This window comes from Pyrgilauda ruficollis, unplaced genomic scaffold (assembly GCF_017590135.1).
Source record: "Pyrgilauda ruficollis isolate IOZ18807 unplaced genomic scaffold, ASM1759013v1 scaffold15, whole genome shotgun sequence".
Classification (NCBI taxonomy): Eukaryota; Metazoa; Chordata; class Aves; order Passeriformes; family Passeridae; genus Pyrgilauda; species Pyrgilauda ruficollis.
In genome coordinates this window covers 5,469,251-5,485,263 of record NW_024513654.1, presented here as the reverse complement: position 1 = coordinate 5,485,263, position 16,013 = coordinate 5,469,251, and the positions used below count along the sequence as shown (strand labels likewise).

Here is a 16,013-nt window from a genome sequence, read left to right as displayed (position 1 = left end):
ATCCTTCAAAAGAAACTAACTCCAGGATTTTCACCTTCTCTTTCCTAGCAGGGAGCTGTGTCCTGTACCTCTATTAGAGTCAAGTATCAGTGTCAATAAAGACACTTTAGCAGTTGCTGACACTTCCCTTTTAGTCACCAGCACTGCTGCCAGAGTTCACTTCATGTTGACATGTGACACAAGAGCGGTGTTATGATCTGCACACATCAGAACCCAGAATACTCATATTAGCATTTCAAATCCTTTACAAATTCTGACACAAAAAAGATGCTTAAATACATCAGAAGTAAGATACAATAATACATCACAGGAATATAATACAGGGCATTCCCAAGACACTGCGACCAATTCAGTGCTATGTCCCACATGATCCCTTTCTGCTAAACAATCCACTCAACATGTTAAACTCACAAAAAAACATCTTCCCTAAGCCTTCATTTTGAAAATTCTTTTTGAACTGTTTTTAATATAAAGTCTCAACTCTTGTATCTTTTCTACTACACCATTTGCAGTTCTAATTTGCATCCTTGGGTACTACATAAACTATTAAATACGACACATCACCAGAGCTTTCTCTAACAGATCAAGAGGTGAATCCAGCAAAAAAGCATGAGAAGTCTAGAACATAGGAGCTAAAAAACACTAAGGAAACTGTGCTGGTTTAGAGGAGAAGTGTGTTTGAAAAGATCCATTCTCTAGTCCTTTTTTATATAAAGGAGAACAAGGAAAAGAGAGGTCAGTCAGTATTCACTGTTTAACTATTAGTGGGTTCCTCTGTAACAATTTCAGGCACTGGAAATAACATGAATGGCACTGCCCCTTATTGAAGACATGTCTGTCACCTTCTCTTTTGGCAACCAACTTCTACTAGAGAGTTTTGCTGTTAACATGTAAATACAGAGCCTTCTACTCCAGGTCTTTATGAATATTATTTGACTACTACAACTCTATTCCTACACAAGACAAATACTTAGTAATTTCTTCCAATTTTTTATCATTTCTATCACCATTCTATGTTCTCATTACCTATCCTTTTAATTCTCTCTTGACTGTACTTTTCATGTCCTTTCTTCTATTATCTCATCACTTAACCAAGCAAGTATAAAGTAACATTTCCTTTTGTTTGTATGTGCACAATGTGGTCAGAAGAAACGGAGGCTACCACACACAAGAATTACATTGGTCTGATGTAATTAACAGCAATTCTACATCAACTAGCAATGATTAGTTTACCATAATAAACTCTCCAAAACCACTACAGATGCAGATCTGAGCAGACACTGGAAAGTGGTGACCCAACTCTCAGAACCACTCCCACTGCACCTAGATCTTCTACTCCTTACTGCCTGCTTTCTTTACTCAGAATTTCATTCAATGTAAAATCCCTGCTTTCATCCCCACCTTTAAAACCATTAGAACACCACTAGTATTCAACTTCAAATCTACCACATTTATATCTCAGCTCTGTAAATGAAATTAAGGACACTTTCTGTGATTAAAGACAGGCTGCACACCTTTCTGGAGTCTGAATGTTATCCAAATCTTCTATGTCCAGTACCATCTGCTGGGATTCCTCCTTAGCTGCTTCTGTTTTTTCTTCAGCTAATTTTAAATAGGCTCGAACAACATCCTCCAAAGATTTGATGTTAACCTACACCAAAGGCAAAAAAATGGGAAGATGTTTCCACCCACAATAGGCAACATATCTTTTAAAATGTAACTGCTACAAACCCAAGAACATCTAAAAGGCATATTAATCCCAATTCAGGACAAATCAGTTATTTTAGATTGTATCAGCTGACAGATACCACGCTTGCTATAAATACATACAATAAAAAATCAAAAGCCATACCTGCTGGCAAATATTCTTGTACTGGTACAATCCTTCTTTTGCCAGGTGACTCTTGCGCAGATCCACGCAGAGCTCCAGGTACTTCAGCATAATTGGCTCGTGGATTTTCTGCCATGTTCGGTGTTTCTTACTTTTCATAACATCATAGAGAACATCAAGGGCAGGCTGCTTTTTGCCAACCTCAAGAAATTCTGAAAGTAAAATCTCAGTTAGCAAAAACTTGCGCACCTGAAAATGCATTTTTTTATGCTTAACACAGGAAACATTCAGTATTTAATTAACTCTACCCAGAATGCACTGATGGTTTGATTTATTTGGCCAGATCAAAAATGTTGGCAACTCAGTGCCACGTTCAATGACATAACCGGCAAACAAACGTTGACCAGTAAATTCACATGGGAATTTCAGGATAGCAGAGATGCCTCTCCATCCATCCAGGCATGACTGAGCACTTCATACACATGAACGTGTATGAATGCACACATCCAGTTTTAACCACCCTGGTTTCATCAAGGACGAGGAATATCCACCAGGAGGCTTGTGGGTACAGCACCTACCCAGGGCATTTAACAAGGTGCAAAGCATGCCACAAATGTGACTAAAGTCCTGCTCTCAGGTGAGGGAGGGAGGAAAAAAACTTAATTCAGCAAAGCTGTTCATTTGTTGTTTTTAACTCTTGAGTGGTTTAGCACTTCAGTTTACAGATGTTACATCAAAAGCTGCTGCAGTTCAGTTGAAGGGTCAGACACTTTTTAGATCAGCCTTGCTGCTGAAACCAGTGCCCCATTTATTCATCCCTAAGCAGCTGCTGCTATTAACAGGAGCTCTCAGCATCAGCAACTCCCACCTCTGACACCCCACACATTCTGCCTCACAAAAAACAGCAAACCACCCACTGGAAACACTGAGGCAGCGACCCACATACACACAGACCCTACTCTGAATGTACTCTGGACTGCAGAACAGCAGGAGAAATGAACACACAGAATGGGAAGCAAACAGGTTTAAAAGATAAGGGAGGTCAAGTACAGCTAGTGGGAAAAGTGGCTGTTCTTAAAGGCTGAGGGGTGGAGTCAGTACTGCCATGAAGTACCTTGGAAAGCACTCCATTCCTAAAGAAATAATGGCAGAAACTATTAAAAGCAGGGGCCTGCTCCAGGGGCTCAGACATCAGACAGAGCTTCCGAGTTTTGGAATCTCAAATTTGAAGTTAAACATGGCAAAAGGTTTAGACTGAAATCAGCAGAATGGTTTTAATTTAAGGACGACAACAGTTCATATTCATGGACCAGTTCATGTAAATAATGCACTGGCAGAAGATGAGCAAGCTCCTTTCTAGAGAAAGCACAGTGATACAACTGAAGATAATCAGTTACGGTGTGGCAGTACCCAGCAGTACTTTACTCACCACGGCAATTTTAATAAAGCTACCCTCCATCCCATAATTTACACTGCTATTCTATCTCAGAGCTGCTTTTGTCTCAGAGACAATTACTGTTGAGCTTTACACTTTATTTATGGAAATAAACTTGAAAGGCAAGTTTGAACCTGCAAAAATGCCAGGGCACTCCAACCACAGCTCTCAGTGGTCGATAACCAACTGGACAAAGCACAAAATTAATTTATGTTGTTTTGAAACTTTTAATTAACTCTGGCCAAGCAGGTTCTTACAAGTAAGTCAAATAATTAAGGCTAATTTAAGAGACACTTCAGTAAAAAGCACAAAATCAACCTGAAGAACCACATACAGCACACAACACCAAGCTTGGCAGTAGGAACTGTAAGTTATGGAAACTCAGATCTGTAACATATAAACTGTAAGGCTGAGTCCATAAGTAGCTGTAAGAGTTACTTTCTACTAGTTTTGTTCTTTTATACTACTTAAAATGCTAACAGGTATCCAGAGTAGCAACTGAAGCTGAGTGGTCAAGAACCAGCTGATACACATCAAGAACTCACCTACTGCTGCTAACCCAAAATCCTGAATTAAGCTCAATTTTCAATCTGAGAAAACACATCACTACAAGAGGTGACAAAGACGTCAAGTGCTTTACAGTATCTCTTACAGTGAGCAGGCTTAGTATCTGCAACAATAAAACACTCCTTAAAGTTGCATTGCATTCCTGAGTACAAAGCAATGCCAAATACTAACAATAGCTGAGGGTTGGCCTTGACCTACATTTATCAATTATAAAAACACTTTTCTTACATATCTGTATATACTTAAAATCCTTCATGCTCTTCCTATTTCCAAACATCATCTCTGTACGTTGAAGTCACTGAGAACATGAAGTGCTTCTAATGGACACTTGAGCCTTATTTACAAAAACACACACTGAAACTCTAGAAACTGCACTGAATGTCCCCATTTAACATGCCAGTTTAACATTAAACTGCTTCCTGCAACACACAATCTGCCTTAGGTACGACTTTCCACCCTTTAATATGCTTGGCTGTGGTAAGATTGAGCCCCTGCAGTTTGTAAGACTTGACACTGCTTGTCATGTTTTCCATTCAGTCCACTGAAATTCAGGATTGCCAGCATCCGTCTGGAGAACACCCCCTTCAGCTCAACTCCACTCCTTCACTTCAACACAACTTGGCAGACTTGCAGCAGTATAACAAATATGAACTTAAATACCAGGAAAGCATCAATAATAATAATGAGCAGTTTAAAGTCAATATTCCAGAAATGTAACTTGCACACCAAATACCATTTCCTCTACTCAAGAATTCCCAAATATAAATAAAATTTATATATTATGGTACATGTATCTTTTCCAGTGAAAGGACTGATACAACACATCTTCATCCCTGAATGCTGACTGAAGCTGATTTTATCTTTCATCTTTTTATCTTTGTGGGAAAGACTTTTACAATGAATTTTTGATTAAAAATCTTGAGAATGTGCAGTACTTTCACATTTCCTTGTTAATATACTAAGTGCTTGAATAATGCACAGTCCCCAGACCACACAGCCTCTCCCGCTGTCATTTAAAGACCCATAAATAATTTCTAAGTTGTGGATGTCTTTAAGTGTCATCTTTCGATCAGCCCTGTGACAATGATCAGTCTAAATGGTCTTGCTAAGGGCTTAAAATAGGAGACTATAAAAAACAGAAGCGTCAAAGCCATATGTTTGGCCCGAAATGAGCCAACTGATAAATATAACCAGTCCAGCTTTTATATGGCAGTCAGCAAGCACCGGCTACAGCGCTGAATTGTCTCCACGGTCGGTCTTCCAGGGGCAAACCGGTGCTATCAGCCCGTGGAGCACTGCGGGAGTTTTACCATTTGCGTTCTCACCGGAGTCACGTGAAGGACGGCATACAACACGCGGAGCCCACAGGGGACAGAAGGGCCCGGGATCAGCCCGGGTTCGCGATCACCCCGGCAGGGCAGCGCGGTCCGGCCCGCTCATGCCCGGCCCCGGCCGCCCCTGGTGCCGGCGGCTCAGGCCCGCGGGATGAGGCCGTGCCAGCCGAGGCCGCCGCGGCTCCCCCTCCGCCCGGAGGCGGCCGTGGGGCCCAGGGGAGCGGGAGGCGGGGCCGGGCCCGCTCCCCGCGCCCGCCGGGCCTCCCTCCCCTCCGCCATGCGGCGCGNCGCCGGGGGATTCCGGGTGGGCTCTCCCGGGCGGGCCCGGCCGGGTGGTCCCGGGACGGGCGCGGCCGGGAGCCGGGGAGCGGCGCGCGAGGCGAACCGGCGCTGTGTGTGCTTGTGGGCGCGGCCCGCACTGACCGTTCGCCCGCTTCAGGGCGTTCTCGGGCCGCTGGAAGTACACCGGCATGATGGCGGCGGCGGCGGCTCCTCACGGGGCGGCGGCGGCTCCGAGCTCCAGCCAGGCGGCACGCGCGGCCGGAAAGGGAGGGCGCGGCAGGGGAAGGGGAGGGAAAGGGGCCCGCGCGCGCCCTGACGGCGGCGGCGGAAGCGGAAACCCCGCCCGGCGCGCGCGCGGACCCAGACGGGACGGGGGGGACCGGGACCGAGACCGGAGCCACGGGGCATTGGGACCGGGACCGGCACTGAGACCGGAGCTATGGGGCATTGGGACCGGGACCGGCACTGAGACCGGAGCCATGGGGCATTGGGACCGGGGCCGGCACTGAGACCGGAGCCACGGGGCATTGGGACCGGGACCGGGAGGGGATGGTGGGGGAATCGCGGAAGAAGTGGAAGGGGGATTGGGGATGTGAGATGGGGTCCTAGGGAGATGGAGCCCGTGAGGCGGATCGGGATCGGGAGGGGAGCGCGGGGCCCCTTCCACGAAGCCCTTTGTCCGAATGAGCCTTAAAGGGTGCCGGGGGGCACAGGGGGTTTGCCGGGGCGGTGGGATGGCGCTGGGCCCCGTGTGAGTCGTTCACCTGTCTCACACACTCTGTTATTAGCATTGTTCTTACTGTTTGTCTTCCTATTCTTTATCTGCTTCTAGTAAATTGTTCTTAGTCCAACCCGTGATCTTTCCCTTTTTGTACCTCCAGTTCTCCATCCTGTCACAGGGGGAGTTGGGGGGGACGTGACCGAGTGGTGCATGGTGTGGGATGTTTCAGTGGGAACACTAAATTGGGGAATTCTATTCCTAAGCCATGACAGACATGTATTTCAGTATGGTCTGCATTAAGCGGAGTCATCACTAAGGTATTTATAGTGCTGAACAAGTGCTTTTCTTGTGTTCATAAAATTAATTTAAAACTCGGGTGACTGCCTGCGGTCGGGGTGGCAGCTGTGCCCGTGTCACCGGAGCCAGTGACTGTCCTTGCAGCCTTCTCATGGGGGCACCTGTGCTCCCATGGGGACTGCAGGTCTCCTGACCGGTATTTATTGCTATTGAGCAGCCCACTCCATGCTTTTGGATCTCTAAAAGCCCTCCAGGCTGGGACCACGACAATTTTGTATTGTCTGTCTTGTCTCTTCCTACTAATGTGTGTACTTGATGACTTCATGAAAATCCTATGGCAAGCTGCCCTTTAGTGCGTTCCCTAGCCAGGCTGGGACAGGCCTGGCCTCTCCCAGAACTTCACATGTTTTTTTAGCAGCTTCTGTTGCTCCTCTAGTTATCTCCCATTATTTCAGAAGTTTCTTCTACTAATCAGTATAATGGTATTCCTAGAATCATTTAGGTTGGAAAAGACCCTTAAGGTCACGGAGTACAATGTTCAGGTGCCACTGTTCATCCAAACTTGCAAATGAGATCTTTACATTCTCAGTAAACTTGCTGGTGCATGGAGTTACTCAGGAATAGTTGTTCTGCTTCCATGACTGTTCCTCACACCACTCAGTCCCCACTTGGGCAGGAGCCAGCCTTTATCCATGTTGTGTAGAAACACAAGGATGTCTGTTTTGGGTTATTCAGGGTACAGCTCCTGGCTGTGACTTCAGGAGGTGGTTGCCAGCAGAGCCACCCTCGTTTTGTGTAACATTTCACATGAGCTGTGCCCCATGACTTACAGAGGGCTGTGGAGATGATGACGGCGCTGGAGCTCTTCCCTTTTGAGGAAAAGCTGAGGGAGCTGGGTCTGTTCAGCCTGGAGAAGTGACAGGGAGCTCCTCCATTTCTGTCACTACCTGAACGGAGGTGTCAGATGGACCAGGTGGTGTCCAGCAATCGGACAAGAGGCAACAGGCAGAAACACACGGAATTCCACCTGTATACGAGGAATAACTTCTGTATTGTCCACCGATCACACAACTGGGACACTGCCCACGGAAGGTTTAGAATCTCCCTCCCTGGAGGTGTCCAAAAGCCGTCTGGACACGCTCCCGAGTGCCGTGCTGTGGGGACCTGCTTCAGCACAGCGGTGGCACCGGCTGAGCTCCGTGGTCCCTTCCAACCTGACTATTCTCAGATTCTTCCCCCGTTCCCGCCGGTGAACGGGCGGGCCCCAGAGGAGGAAGCCGCAGGCAGCGGGCGGGCGGGAGCGCTCAGTAAATGGCGGGGGGGCGGAGCGGGGCCGTGAGGGAGGAGCGGGGCCGGGCGGGCGGAAGGCGGCGGAGCGAAGATGGCAGAGCCGGAGGCGCAGCTGCTGCGGGCCGTGGGGCTGATCGGTGAGGGCCGGGGCGGCCGGGCCGGGGCGGGGGCGGTACCGGGGCCCGCCGCAGTACCGGGGCCCGCCGCGCTGAGGCCGCGGGCCCGGGGGTGCCGGCTGTGCCTGTTGCGGAGCTAAGCGGTGCACAACTCGGCCGAAGTGTCTGAAATTCGCGGCTTCCGAATCAGAATTGCGAAATCAGAAATAGGGAAAATCATAAATAAGCTGGTCCGGGTGCTTGTTCCTCAATACCGTGCTCGTGTTGAATGTTCATTCAAACTTGGTGCTTCTTTTACCTCGTGAAGCAGGTCAAGAATGGAGATTTATTAATATTTAAAAAAATAAAACCCGTGTCAGAATTCCTGCCTTAAGGCTTGAACTGGATGTCTAGGGTCAGGGTAAGGTGGAATTTTAATCTGATTCCAGGAAACAAACCTGATTAACCCATCAATTTACTCCCTTGCTGCTGTTTGGCATTCTCACAGTGAACATCTTTCCACCATAGAAAAAGACACCAACGGAGACGCTTTGTGGGTTTGGTGTTATCCGTCCGTAACAGCGGAACTGAGGACTCTGCTGCTGCGAAAGTGCTGCCTTACAGACGAAAACAAAGTGCTCCATACGTTTGTGTTCGGCCAGTACAAAAGGTCTTGGTTCTACATCACAACGGTGGAAGTTCAAGATTCTCCAGCCTTGAAAAAGGTATGGCTTGGTGGGGTTTTTTGGTAGAACGCAGGGAGGGCTTCTGCAGAGCTTCCTCTGTGGGTTAAGCAGTGTTTTCCCATGGAGAGAAACGAGAAGGGATTCAGGGTGTTGTGTGCTCACAGATGCAGCTCTGTCCAGGTGCCCAGCCAGTCTATGTTTCATTTGTCACCAGGACATGGAATTGCAGAATGATTGAGATGCTCATTTTCCAATTCTGTGTGTTAGCACACAAATGCTATTTCATGCTGCTGTTTCTAGTTAATTTACATTTCAAGTTCAGCATTTTTTTCTCTCTATGGAGTTTGTTTCAAAGTGTCCAGAGTCTTGTTCCTATAGAACCTGCTGCCTTTTTTCTCCCTAGGATCAAGTTTTGTAGGTACTTTCTTTTCCACTGTATTGATTACTGGGAGACAGCAAATATAATTGTATCTTCTATCTTTTCCCTGTTATGAAAATCATTAAACTGTTGGTTAAGTCTGTTCAGTTTTTATGTTTTATGCTATGTTGTTAAGTAGAAAGATAACGTGGTAATTTTGTATGCCCACGGCAGAAGGTTGCTTGCCTTTCCTCACTCAAGTTCATATTTCCTATGAAGTAAAATAAAATTAAATGTCACAGTGCTGTCTTCAATAGGTGCAGTGGGAGATGCTATTTCAGGAGGACACGTGAGCCTGGTCATTGTCTGCAGACTTTCAGTCTTGTACTGTCCCAGCCCACAATCATTTGATTGAGGAAGTTAGATTAGTTCTGTTAGTGGGCCTGCTATCTGTGTGGTTTTTCCAGTCTCTTTCTAAATATGTTGATGCTGTCTGCCTCCACAGCCTCCTTTGGCAACAAATTCTGGAAGTTTCCTCCCTGCTGTGGGGAAGGAAAATGCCTTTCTGTTTTTAAATAACCTCATGAGGTTAGAGGAAAGCAGCTATCGTATGTAGATAGTCTGTACTAGAGCTGAGTCACATCAGAAGTCCTGTGTCCAGGCCATTCCTGCAGATAGGAGCTTGGAGCCTTGACAGTGAAGTGACCAAGACTGTTCATGTGAGGTCATTAACTGAGCTCTGTGTGTTTCTGTGCCTGTGTCATGTGCAGGTGACCCACTTCTCCATTGTCCTGACAGCCAAAGACTTCAACCCAGAGAAATATGCAGCCTTCACCAGGATTCTCTGCAGGTCTGTATAAAAGCTGGCCTGAGTTACTGCTGTCTGCATGCTTAGATCTTGCCAAAGCAAAAGGTTCAATTCATTGTGTTGCATTTGTTCAAGCAAAGTGCTGGAAACTCAGTCCTACAAAGGAAGTCAGATGATAACAATCCTTGATTTGAGTTGTCATATACAGAAAGAGTTGGGTGAATGTCAGATGTTCATTGGGTTTTAATCTGTGTCTTCTCCAGACACACACCACCACTACTCTCACACTCATTTTCTCTGAGAGTATATTTTTAAAAAGTATAAATGTTTGGCAGGATGTCAGTGCTGGACTTAAATGCTGGACCATGTCTATGGTGAATGGCTTGTATCCCTCCATGACATTTTGTAAGTGCTGCTTGCAGCTCCTCTGAGCTAAGCACAGCACCCAGGGATGGTTTTGCTTTTCCTATAGGGAAGTGGGAGCCCTCTGCCAACCAAAAAACCTTTTCTCATTTTTTTGTCCTGTTTACTCACTTCCCTTCATGTCCCCATTCTTATGCTCGCTCTCTCCTTCTTATTTTGCTTTTCCTTCAGTTTCCAAATTAGTTCAGTCCCAGTTCTTTGATACCAAGAGTATTCCCAGGGATTTTGCAGCTAATTTGATGCAGTTGTGAGGTTATTGTGCTCTTGGGACTTACTATATATAATGCAGACTTGGAAGTGCTTTCAGACTTATCCATTCTGCAGGGCACTGAAAAACTGAGATGTGTTCTTTTTTGGTGATACATGAAAAACTTAGATTCACTGTGGATCACATTTCTGCTGACTTACCAGCTACTTCCTTTCAAATCTAGAATGGATTCTTCTAAGCACGATAATAACTGAGTTTCAAATGTGATGTTACTTTGTGCTATGGCTACCATGGAAAATGTGTAGTTGTCAGCTTCGGTGCTATTCCTGAAATATCTTAACCGGTAAAAGAGGTTACAGTGTCTCTCTGCTTCCTGGAAGACAGCTGACAGTGCATGTGTTCTCTCAGGGTGTGCTTCCTCTGTGTCATTTTGGGTTTTTATTGAGTATCAAGGATGTGTTTATATTTTTCTTTCATCGTTTAGTAAACAGTACAGAAGAATGGCAAAAGATACTTGGATAAAAAATTAAAAGCTACCTAGTCATAGTCTGCATGTAATAACAGGAGTTACTGTGGCAGTTGCTTTTTCATTAAGCAAACACCTTCCATGTCCTTTGTCTGGACACCTACCTACACCTCTGGGGTGTGTTTCTATCTTAGTCTGTGTTGGTTTATTCATAAAATAGAAAGGTGAAATAAAAATACAGGCTTATTTTAAATTCTAAAAGACAGATGTGTTTTTGTGCATGTTGGAAGACTTCTAGTTTAGTATTTAAAACCTCAGCCAGGTGTCCAGAATAAGAATTATTGCCAGCAATATTGCTATTGTGATACTGATTTTTGACTTTCCATTATATATATATATATATATATGTATGTATGTATTGCCAGTGATTGCAGTTAAAATACCAGACTCTCTTCTTTTCACACAGAATCTACCTGAAGCATGGAAGTCCAGTTAAAATGATGGAGAGTTACATTGCAGTCCTCACAAAGGGCATCTGCCAAAGTGAAGAGAATGGATCCTTCCTCAGCAAGGACTTTGATGCTCGGAAGGCTTACCTTGCTGGCTCCATCAAAGGTTAATCTCTGCCAGAGTCTCTATTCTGATTGCTTTCTTACACCCTAAAATACAATCTTGTTCTCATGTGTATTTAAGTAAACTGTGCTGACACTGTTACCTGTGCTGTTATTATTAAGCTTTTTCAAAAACATGATAATATCAGCGTAAATATCTTCAATAAAATAATTCCCTCTCTTTTCTAGATATAGTGTCTCAGTTTGGAATGGAAACAGTTATTTTATATACTGCACTGATGTTAAAGAAGAGAATTGTAGTGTACCATCCTAGAATAGAAGCTATCCAGGAATTTACCAGGTACTTCATCAATTCCTTCCTTCCCACCCACCCACCCCCACCACCTCACCTTCATTGAGAAAAAAGCCTGTATTTTAAGGGAAAAAAAATCCATCTTAAACCTGTTTATAGAAATCCTGCTAAATCCCTCTTAAGGTTTAACTGCATGTTGCTCAACTCAGAGAAATTGAATGGTAGAATAAGTGATAAACTCTGCTTGCACTGATAGTAGAAATTTCTACAATTCAAATATAAATAAATAAATAAATATACACCCTCCCCCCAAAATGGGACCTAGTGATAATTGTTCTTTTTCATAGCATGCAGTTTTTATTGTGAAGCTTTGGTTAGTGTAAGTAACAATGTACTGTGTCTTAAGTTGTACCCTGATCTCCCTAGGACTTTGCCTGCTTTAGTGTGGCATCGACAAGACTGGTCAATTCTTCATTCATATGTGCATCTAAATGAGGAGGAACTGGATGCCTTAAAAGCATGCACAGGTAGTGATGATTTCTGAATCAAAAATACCAGGAAAATTCAATTTCAGCTTCTGTTGCTGCAAAGTTTTGCACCAGGGAACTTCAGAGGGGAAAAAAAAGGTTATTTTGCTATTAATGCTATTGATCAAAGTTAAACATAATTTTCTTTGGAAAAGGCAAATCAGCTAAACAAGTATGTGGGAAGATAATTAATCTTGTAGCTTTGGGTGGATCCACATCAGTCTATCCCTAATCACAGATGCAAAGCAGCCTTGAGACTTGTTTGATGTTTTGATTGGAGGGATTGAAAGTCTTCCTGCTGTACAGAACCAGCTCGCTTAGATAAGCAACATTTTTTCCCAGCTTCTACACATCACTAGTAACAAAATGGTTTTTTTGTAATTCCTAACTCTGAAGTCCCAGACTTCTATTTTGATGTCAGTGAAGTCTTAAGGCTCCAAATCACAGGTAAACTTTACCTGTAGGAGTTTGGTCTGTGTGACTCTGTGCTGTGTGTGCACAGTGCTTAGTGCATAATCCAGGAACAGGCCCAAGCTTTATGCAGAGGTTACTGTGACACATCATGTGGCCATTAAGAGGCTTCTTTATACAGAATATGAGCAAGGAGACTACTCATCTTCAACATTTCTACAGCTCACTAAGCATCTTCCGTGGAGAAAAACCTGCTCCGAGTTTGCTCATCTGACATGCTATAAACAAGCAAATCTGGGTTTATTCCTCTGTTCCAGTCCAATACCGACTTTGTAACAAGAAGCTCCAGAGTGGAGATTTTGAGAATATAATGAGAAAGTTACAAATGAGTAATGTTAGTAGGAAGTGAAGAAAAGAGTTTAAAATGTCAGATTGGTAACTTGGTGATATTGCTGCAGTGTTAGCAGTTAATCCATGCTCAAGGCAGTTTTAGAAGTTGATTTTTAAGCTTCTTGGAAATGAAGCAACTGCTGAGCACTTGTGGAATGACTGATAGTATCAAGAGAGCAGCCTCTTGGGTCCAATGGGTATTGTGTCAGATACTCTTAGAACAGACTTTAGAGCTGTGATTTTTGATTTGATTTCTGAAGATCCTAATCTTGCTTAATTCTGTACTCTAGGTTACATTGCTGGATTTACAGACTCTGAAGTGAGCAGTAGATCAGACCTCTATGATGTCTATGTGAATTTGGCAGACAGTGAGATTACAGTTTCACCTGTAGTAAAAGGTTGGTTGCTCTTTATATTTTGGATTTAGAGGCAGTTTATTCCAGAGTTGACAGTAATGGCTCAACCTTGCTGTAGATCAAACAATCTTGATCCTTCTTCCATCCAGGTTTTGAAAAGTTAATATGTAAGTTTCTGTCTTCATTTTATTGCCACCCTGGAAGACTGGTTAAAGTTGGAATTTGGAAAGATGTGCTCTGTTTCCCAAAAAATGCACAGCTGAGATTTCCTAACATCCATGTTAGACATGGAAGAGACTTTCAGCTGAATGGAGAGATATTACATGAGTTTTTCTAAAAACATGGCACTAAATACTTGAAGACTGGGGATTATTTGAAAGAAAACCTTGTATGTTGCTTATCATCTTGCTGCCCCTTATCACTGCTTTGGGCCACTTCAGAGGTACTGGCTGTTGATACAAGGTTATTGTCTTTATCAACAGATTTCAAATGGCAGTCATGAAAAGATTCCTCAGTTTGGTGTGTTACTCATATACATTTCTGGGTATCATGAAAAAGGTGATTTTATATGTGGTGTTTTGTATTTTTCTTACACAGAGGCAATGACAATGGGAAAACTTCACAAAGAACTTGGACAACTAATTGTTCAATCTGCAGAAGATCCAGATAAATCAGACAGCCAAGTCATTAAGGTTAATACTTTATTTTTAAATCTAATTAACTTCTATTGCTAAATCTTGGCAGAAGGAGAGAGTAGGAGGAAGTGGCACTGAGAATCAGTCAGTCTCTTCTACCTTCTGCCTCTTTACAAATGAGCATTTTTATTTATCATGCAGGTTTTTAAGGATAACTTACTTAGTTTATATTATCTCTTGAGTAACTACATTGCTGAAGAAAGTTCAGAAATTCTGTTGTTTTTAAGACTGGTTTCCCAGTTTTATTCCACAATGCATGGATTTTGCTCAATGCTTTGTCAGTAGTATTGGCAATACCTTGAAAAGGGCCTGCTAAATATGGCTTCTTAGCTATAAAACCTGATTTTTATGATGGTGGCATTTTATCACTCCCTCCCCCATGTAATATTAGACATTTCACAACTGAGTGACTTAGTCATGGAGCTCAGTAAGGTCAGGAGAGGAGTGATTGTGCTTCCTTTATCCAATATGGCACAAGAGGAGGCTGAAGAACTGTTACAAGTGGGGTCTTTATTTTAAATGAGCTATTTATTTACCCATGTTTCCTTTTTTTGTTCTGTATTGATTGTTTTTTTATTGTAAATGTATGTGAAAACCTTTTAATACCTAATACTATATTCATGGTTGCTTGTTTTTCTGTTCCTTAAGGACATTTCTCTGAAGACAAAAGAAATCTTGGCTACTTTAGCCTCACTTACTGAAGTTTCTGATGGCAATGAAAAACCAACCCTTAATGCTGAGGCCCTGAAACAAAAGCGATTTCCACCAGCCACAGAAAACTTCCTTTTTCATTTAGCAGCTGCTGAACAAATGCTCAAAATCTGATTTTGATGCACTACAGTGTTCTGGACTAATTCTGAAAAAGCTGTCTCTGCCATCCAGATAGGAATACCTGGTATTTTATATGAAAAACTAAAGGTATGAGTCAATGTCCTAGTTACCATGATGCAATGCAGAATACTGGAGCTTGACTGGGAACATATGGAGACATTTGGGAACATTCCTGGTGTCATTATCTCCCCCCAACTCTAACTGTGTACCTATGGCTCCTGTATTTCACACCACAAAGTGAGTGGATTTACAAGTAGCACAGGCCAGTGTGTCCAGACTGTGTGTCCATCAGTGTAGTGGCTGTTTGTCCTGCACATTCCAGAGGCTGGACAGCTCTGACTTGTCTGCCTGGGGTCTGGAACATGGCTGCAGCACAGCTGGGATGTGCTGATCTCTGCCCAGGAACACCCTGAACATGCAGCTGCTCTGAGTGCTCCTTCTGGGCTTCCAGGGATGTCAGCCTGTCAGATGCTGCTCTTGCTCTGGACTGCCTGATACCTGGAAATCCCAAATAAATGGACAAGTTCTCTCTTTCTACTTGAAAGTGTCTAGGTGTGAATAAAGGATGTCTGGGAAAATCTGACATGGTAGCCTTAGTATGAAAAGGAAGGGATGTTTTGAAGCTCAGGTGTGAGTTGAGCACCTCTTTGGGACTGTTGCCTTAGAGGTTTTCCCCCTTTCACTCCATGCCATGCCCCTGGTGGAGGGATAAGATACAGGATTACTGTGCTTGGAATGGGCCTTCCTAGGGAAGTCATGGACAAGTTTTGCCTTACAGCTGGTCATTTGAGAAGTTGTTGGGGCTCTCAGTTGAGAAGAGACCTGGCCATTCATTCCTGATCCACGTGAGAAAGTCAGATGAGTCAAAGCCTTATGCACCAGGAATGCTGAAATGGCCGGGTGCCACAGGTAGAGCAGCAGCTCCCTGAAGGACTGGAGCTGTAACACAGGTACTGTCTGATGGTGCTCTGTGTAAATTAAATCTAGATGGAAACTTCTCAAGTCATACTGAAAACTGGGAAAGAGTTTAGAGAGAATTAAAAATTGCCTACTTGTTTGGTTGCACAGCCGTAACTCAAGGGTGAGTTTTTTTGATTGTTTGGGGTTGGGTTTTTGTTTTTTTGGGTTTGTTTTTTTT

The 16,013-nt window shown here is 43.9% G+C and overlaps 2 protein-coding genes across 3 annotated transcripts in view; one reads left to right on the top strand and one right to left on the bottom strand.

Moving 5' to 3' along the window:
- Positions 1-6,176, bottom strand: part of EIF3A (eukaryotic translation initiation factor 3 subunit A) — a 29,450-nt gene extending 23,274 nt beyond the window's left edge. The window contains exons 1-3 of the mRNA XM_041461156.1: positions 5,591-6,176; positions 1,853-2,043; positions 1,515-1,651 (exon numbers count right to left, since the gene is read on the bottom strand). Of these exons, the coding sequence (XP_041317090.1) occupies positions 1,515-1,651; positions 1,853-2,043; positions 5,591-5,639 (377 nt within the window). The 5' untranslated portion in view covers positions 5,640-6,176. The remainder of the gene's footprint in view (positions 1-1,514; positions 1,652-1,852; positions 2,044-5,590) is intronic.
- Positions 6,177-7,824: 1,648 nt separating this feature from the next.
- DENND10 (DENN domain containing 10) lies at positions 7,825-14,984 on the top strand. Of its 2 annotated transcripts, none has more exons than XM_041461633.1 (9): positions 7,825-7,894; positions 8,381-8,577; positions 9,667-9,746; positions 11,268-11,416; positions 11,602-11,713; positions 12,092-12,192; positions 13,284-13,391; positions 13,947-14,041; positions 14,693-14,984. In XM_041461633.1, exons 1-9 carry the CDS (start codon positions 7,849-7,851, stop codon positions 14,867-14,869), a joined length of 1,065 nt encoding a protein of 354 aa, XP_041317567.1. In that variant the 5' UTR covers positions 7,825-7,848; the 3' UTR covers positions 14,870-14,984. The 2 variants fall into 2 exon arrangements, with proteins under 2 accessions (XP_041317567.1, XP_041317569.1); XM_041461635.1 differs by lacking the exon at positions 7,825-7,894 and adding an exon at positions 8,151-8,273.
- The last annotated feature ends 1,029 nt before the right edge of the window (positions 14,985-16,013 follow it).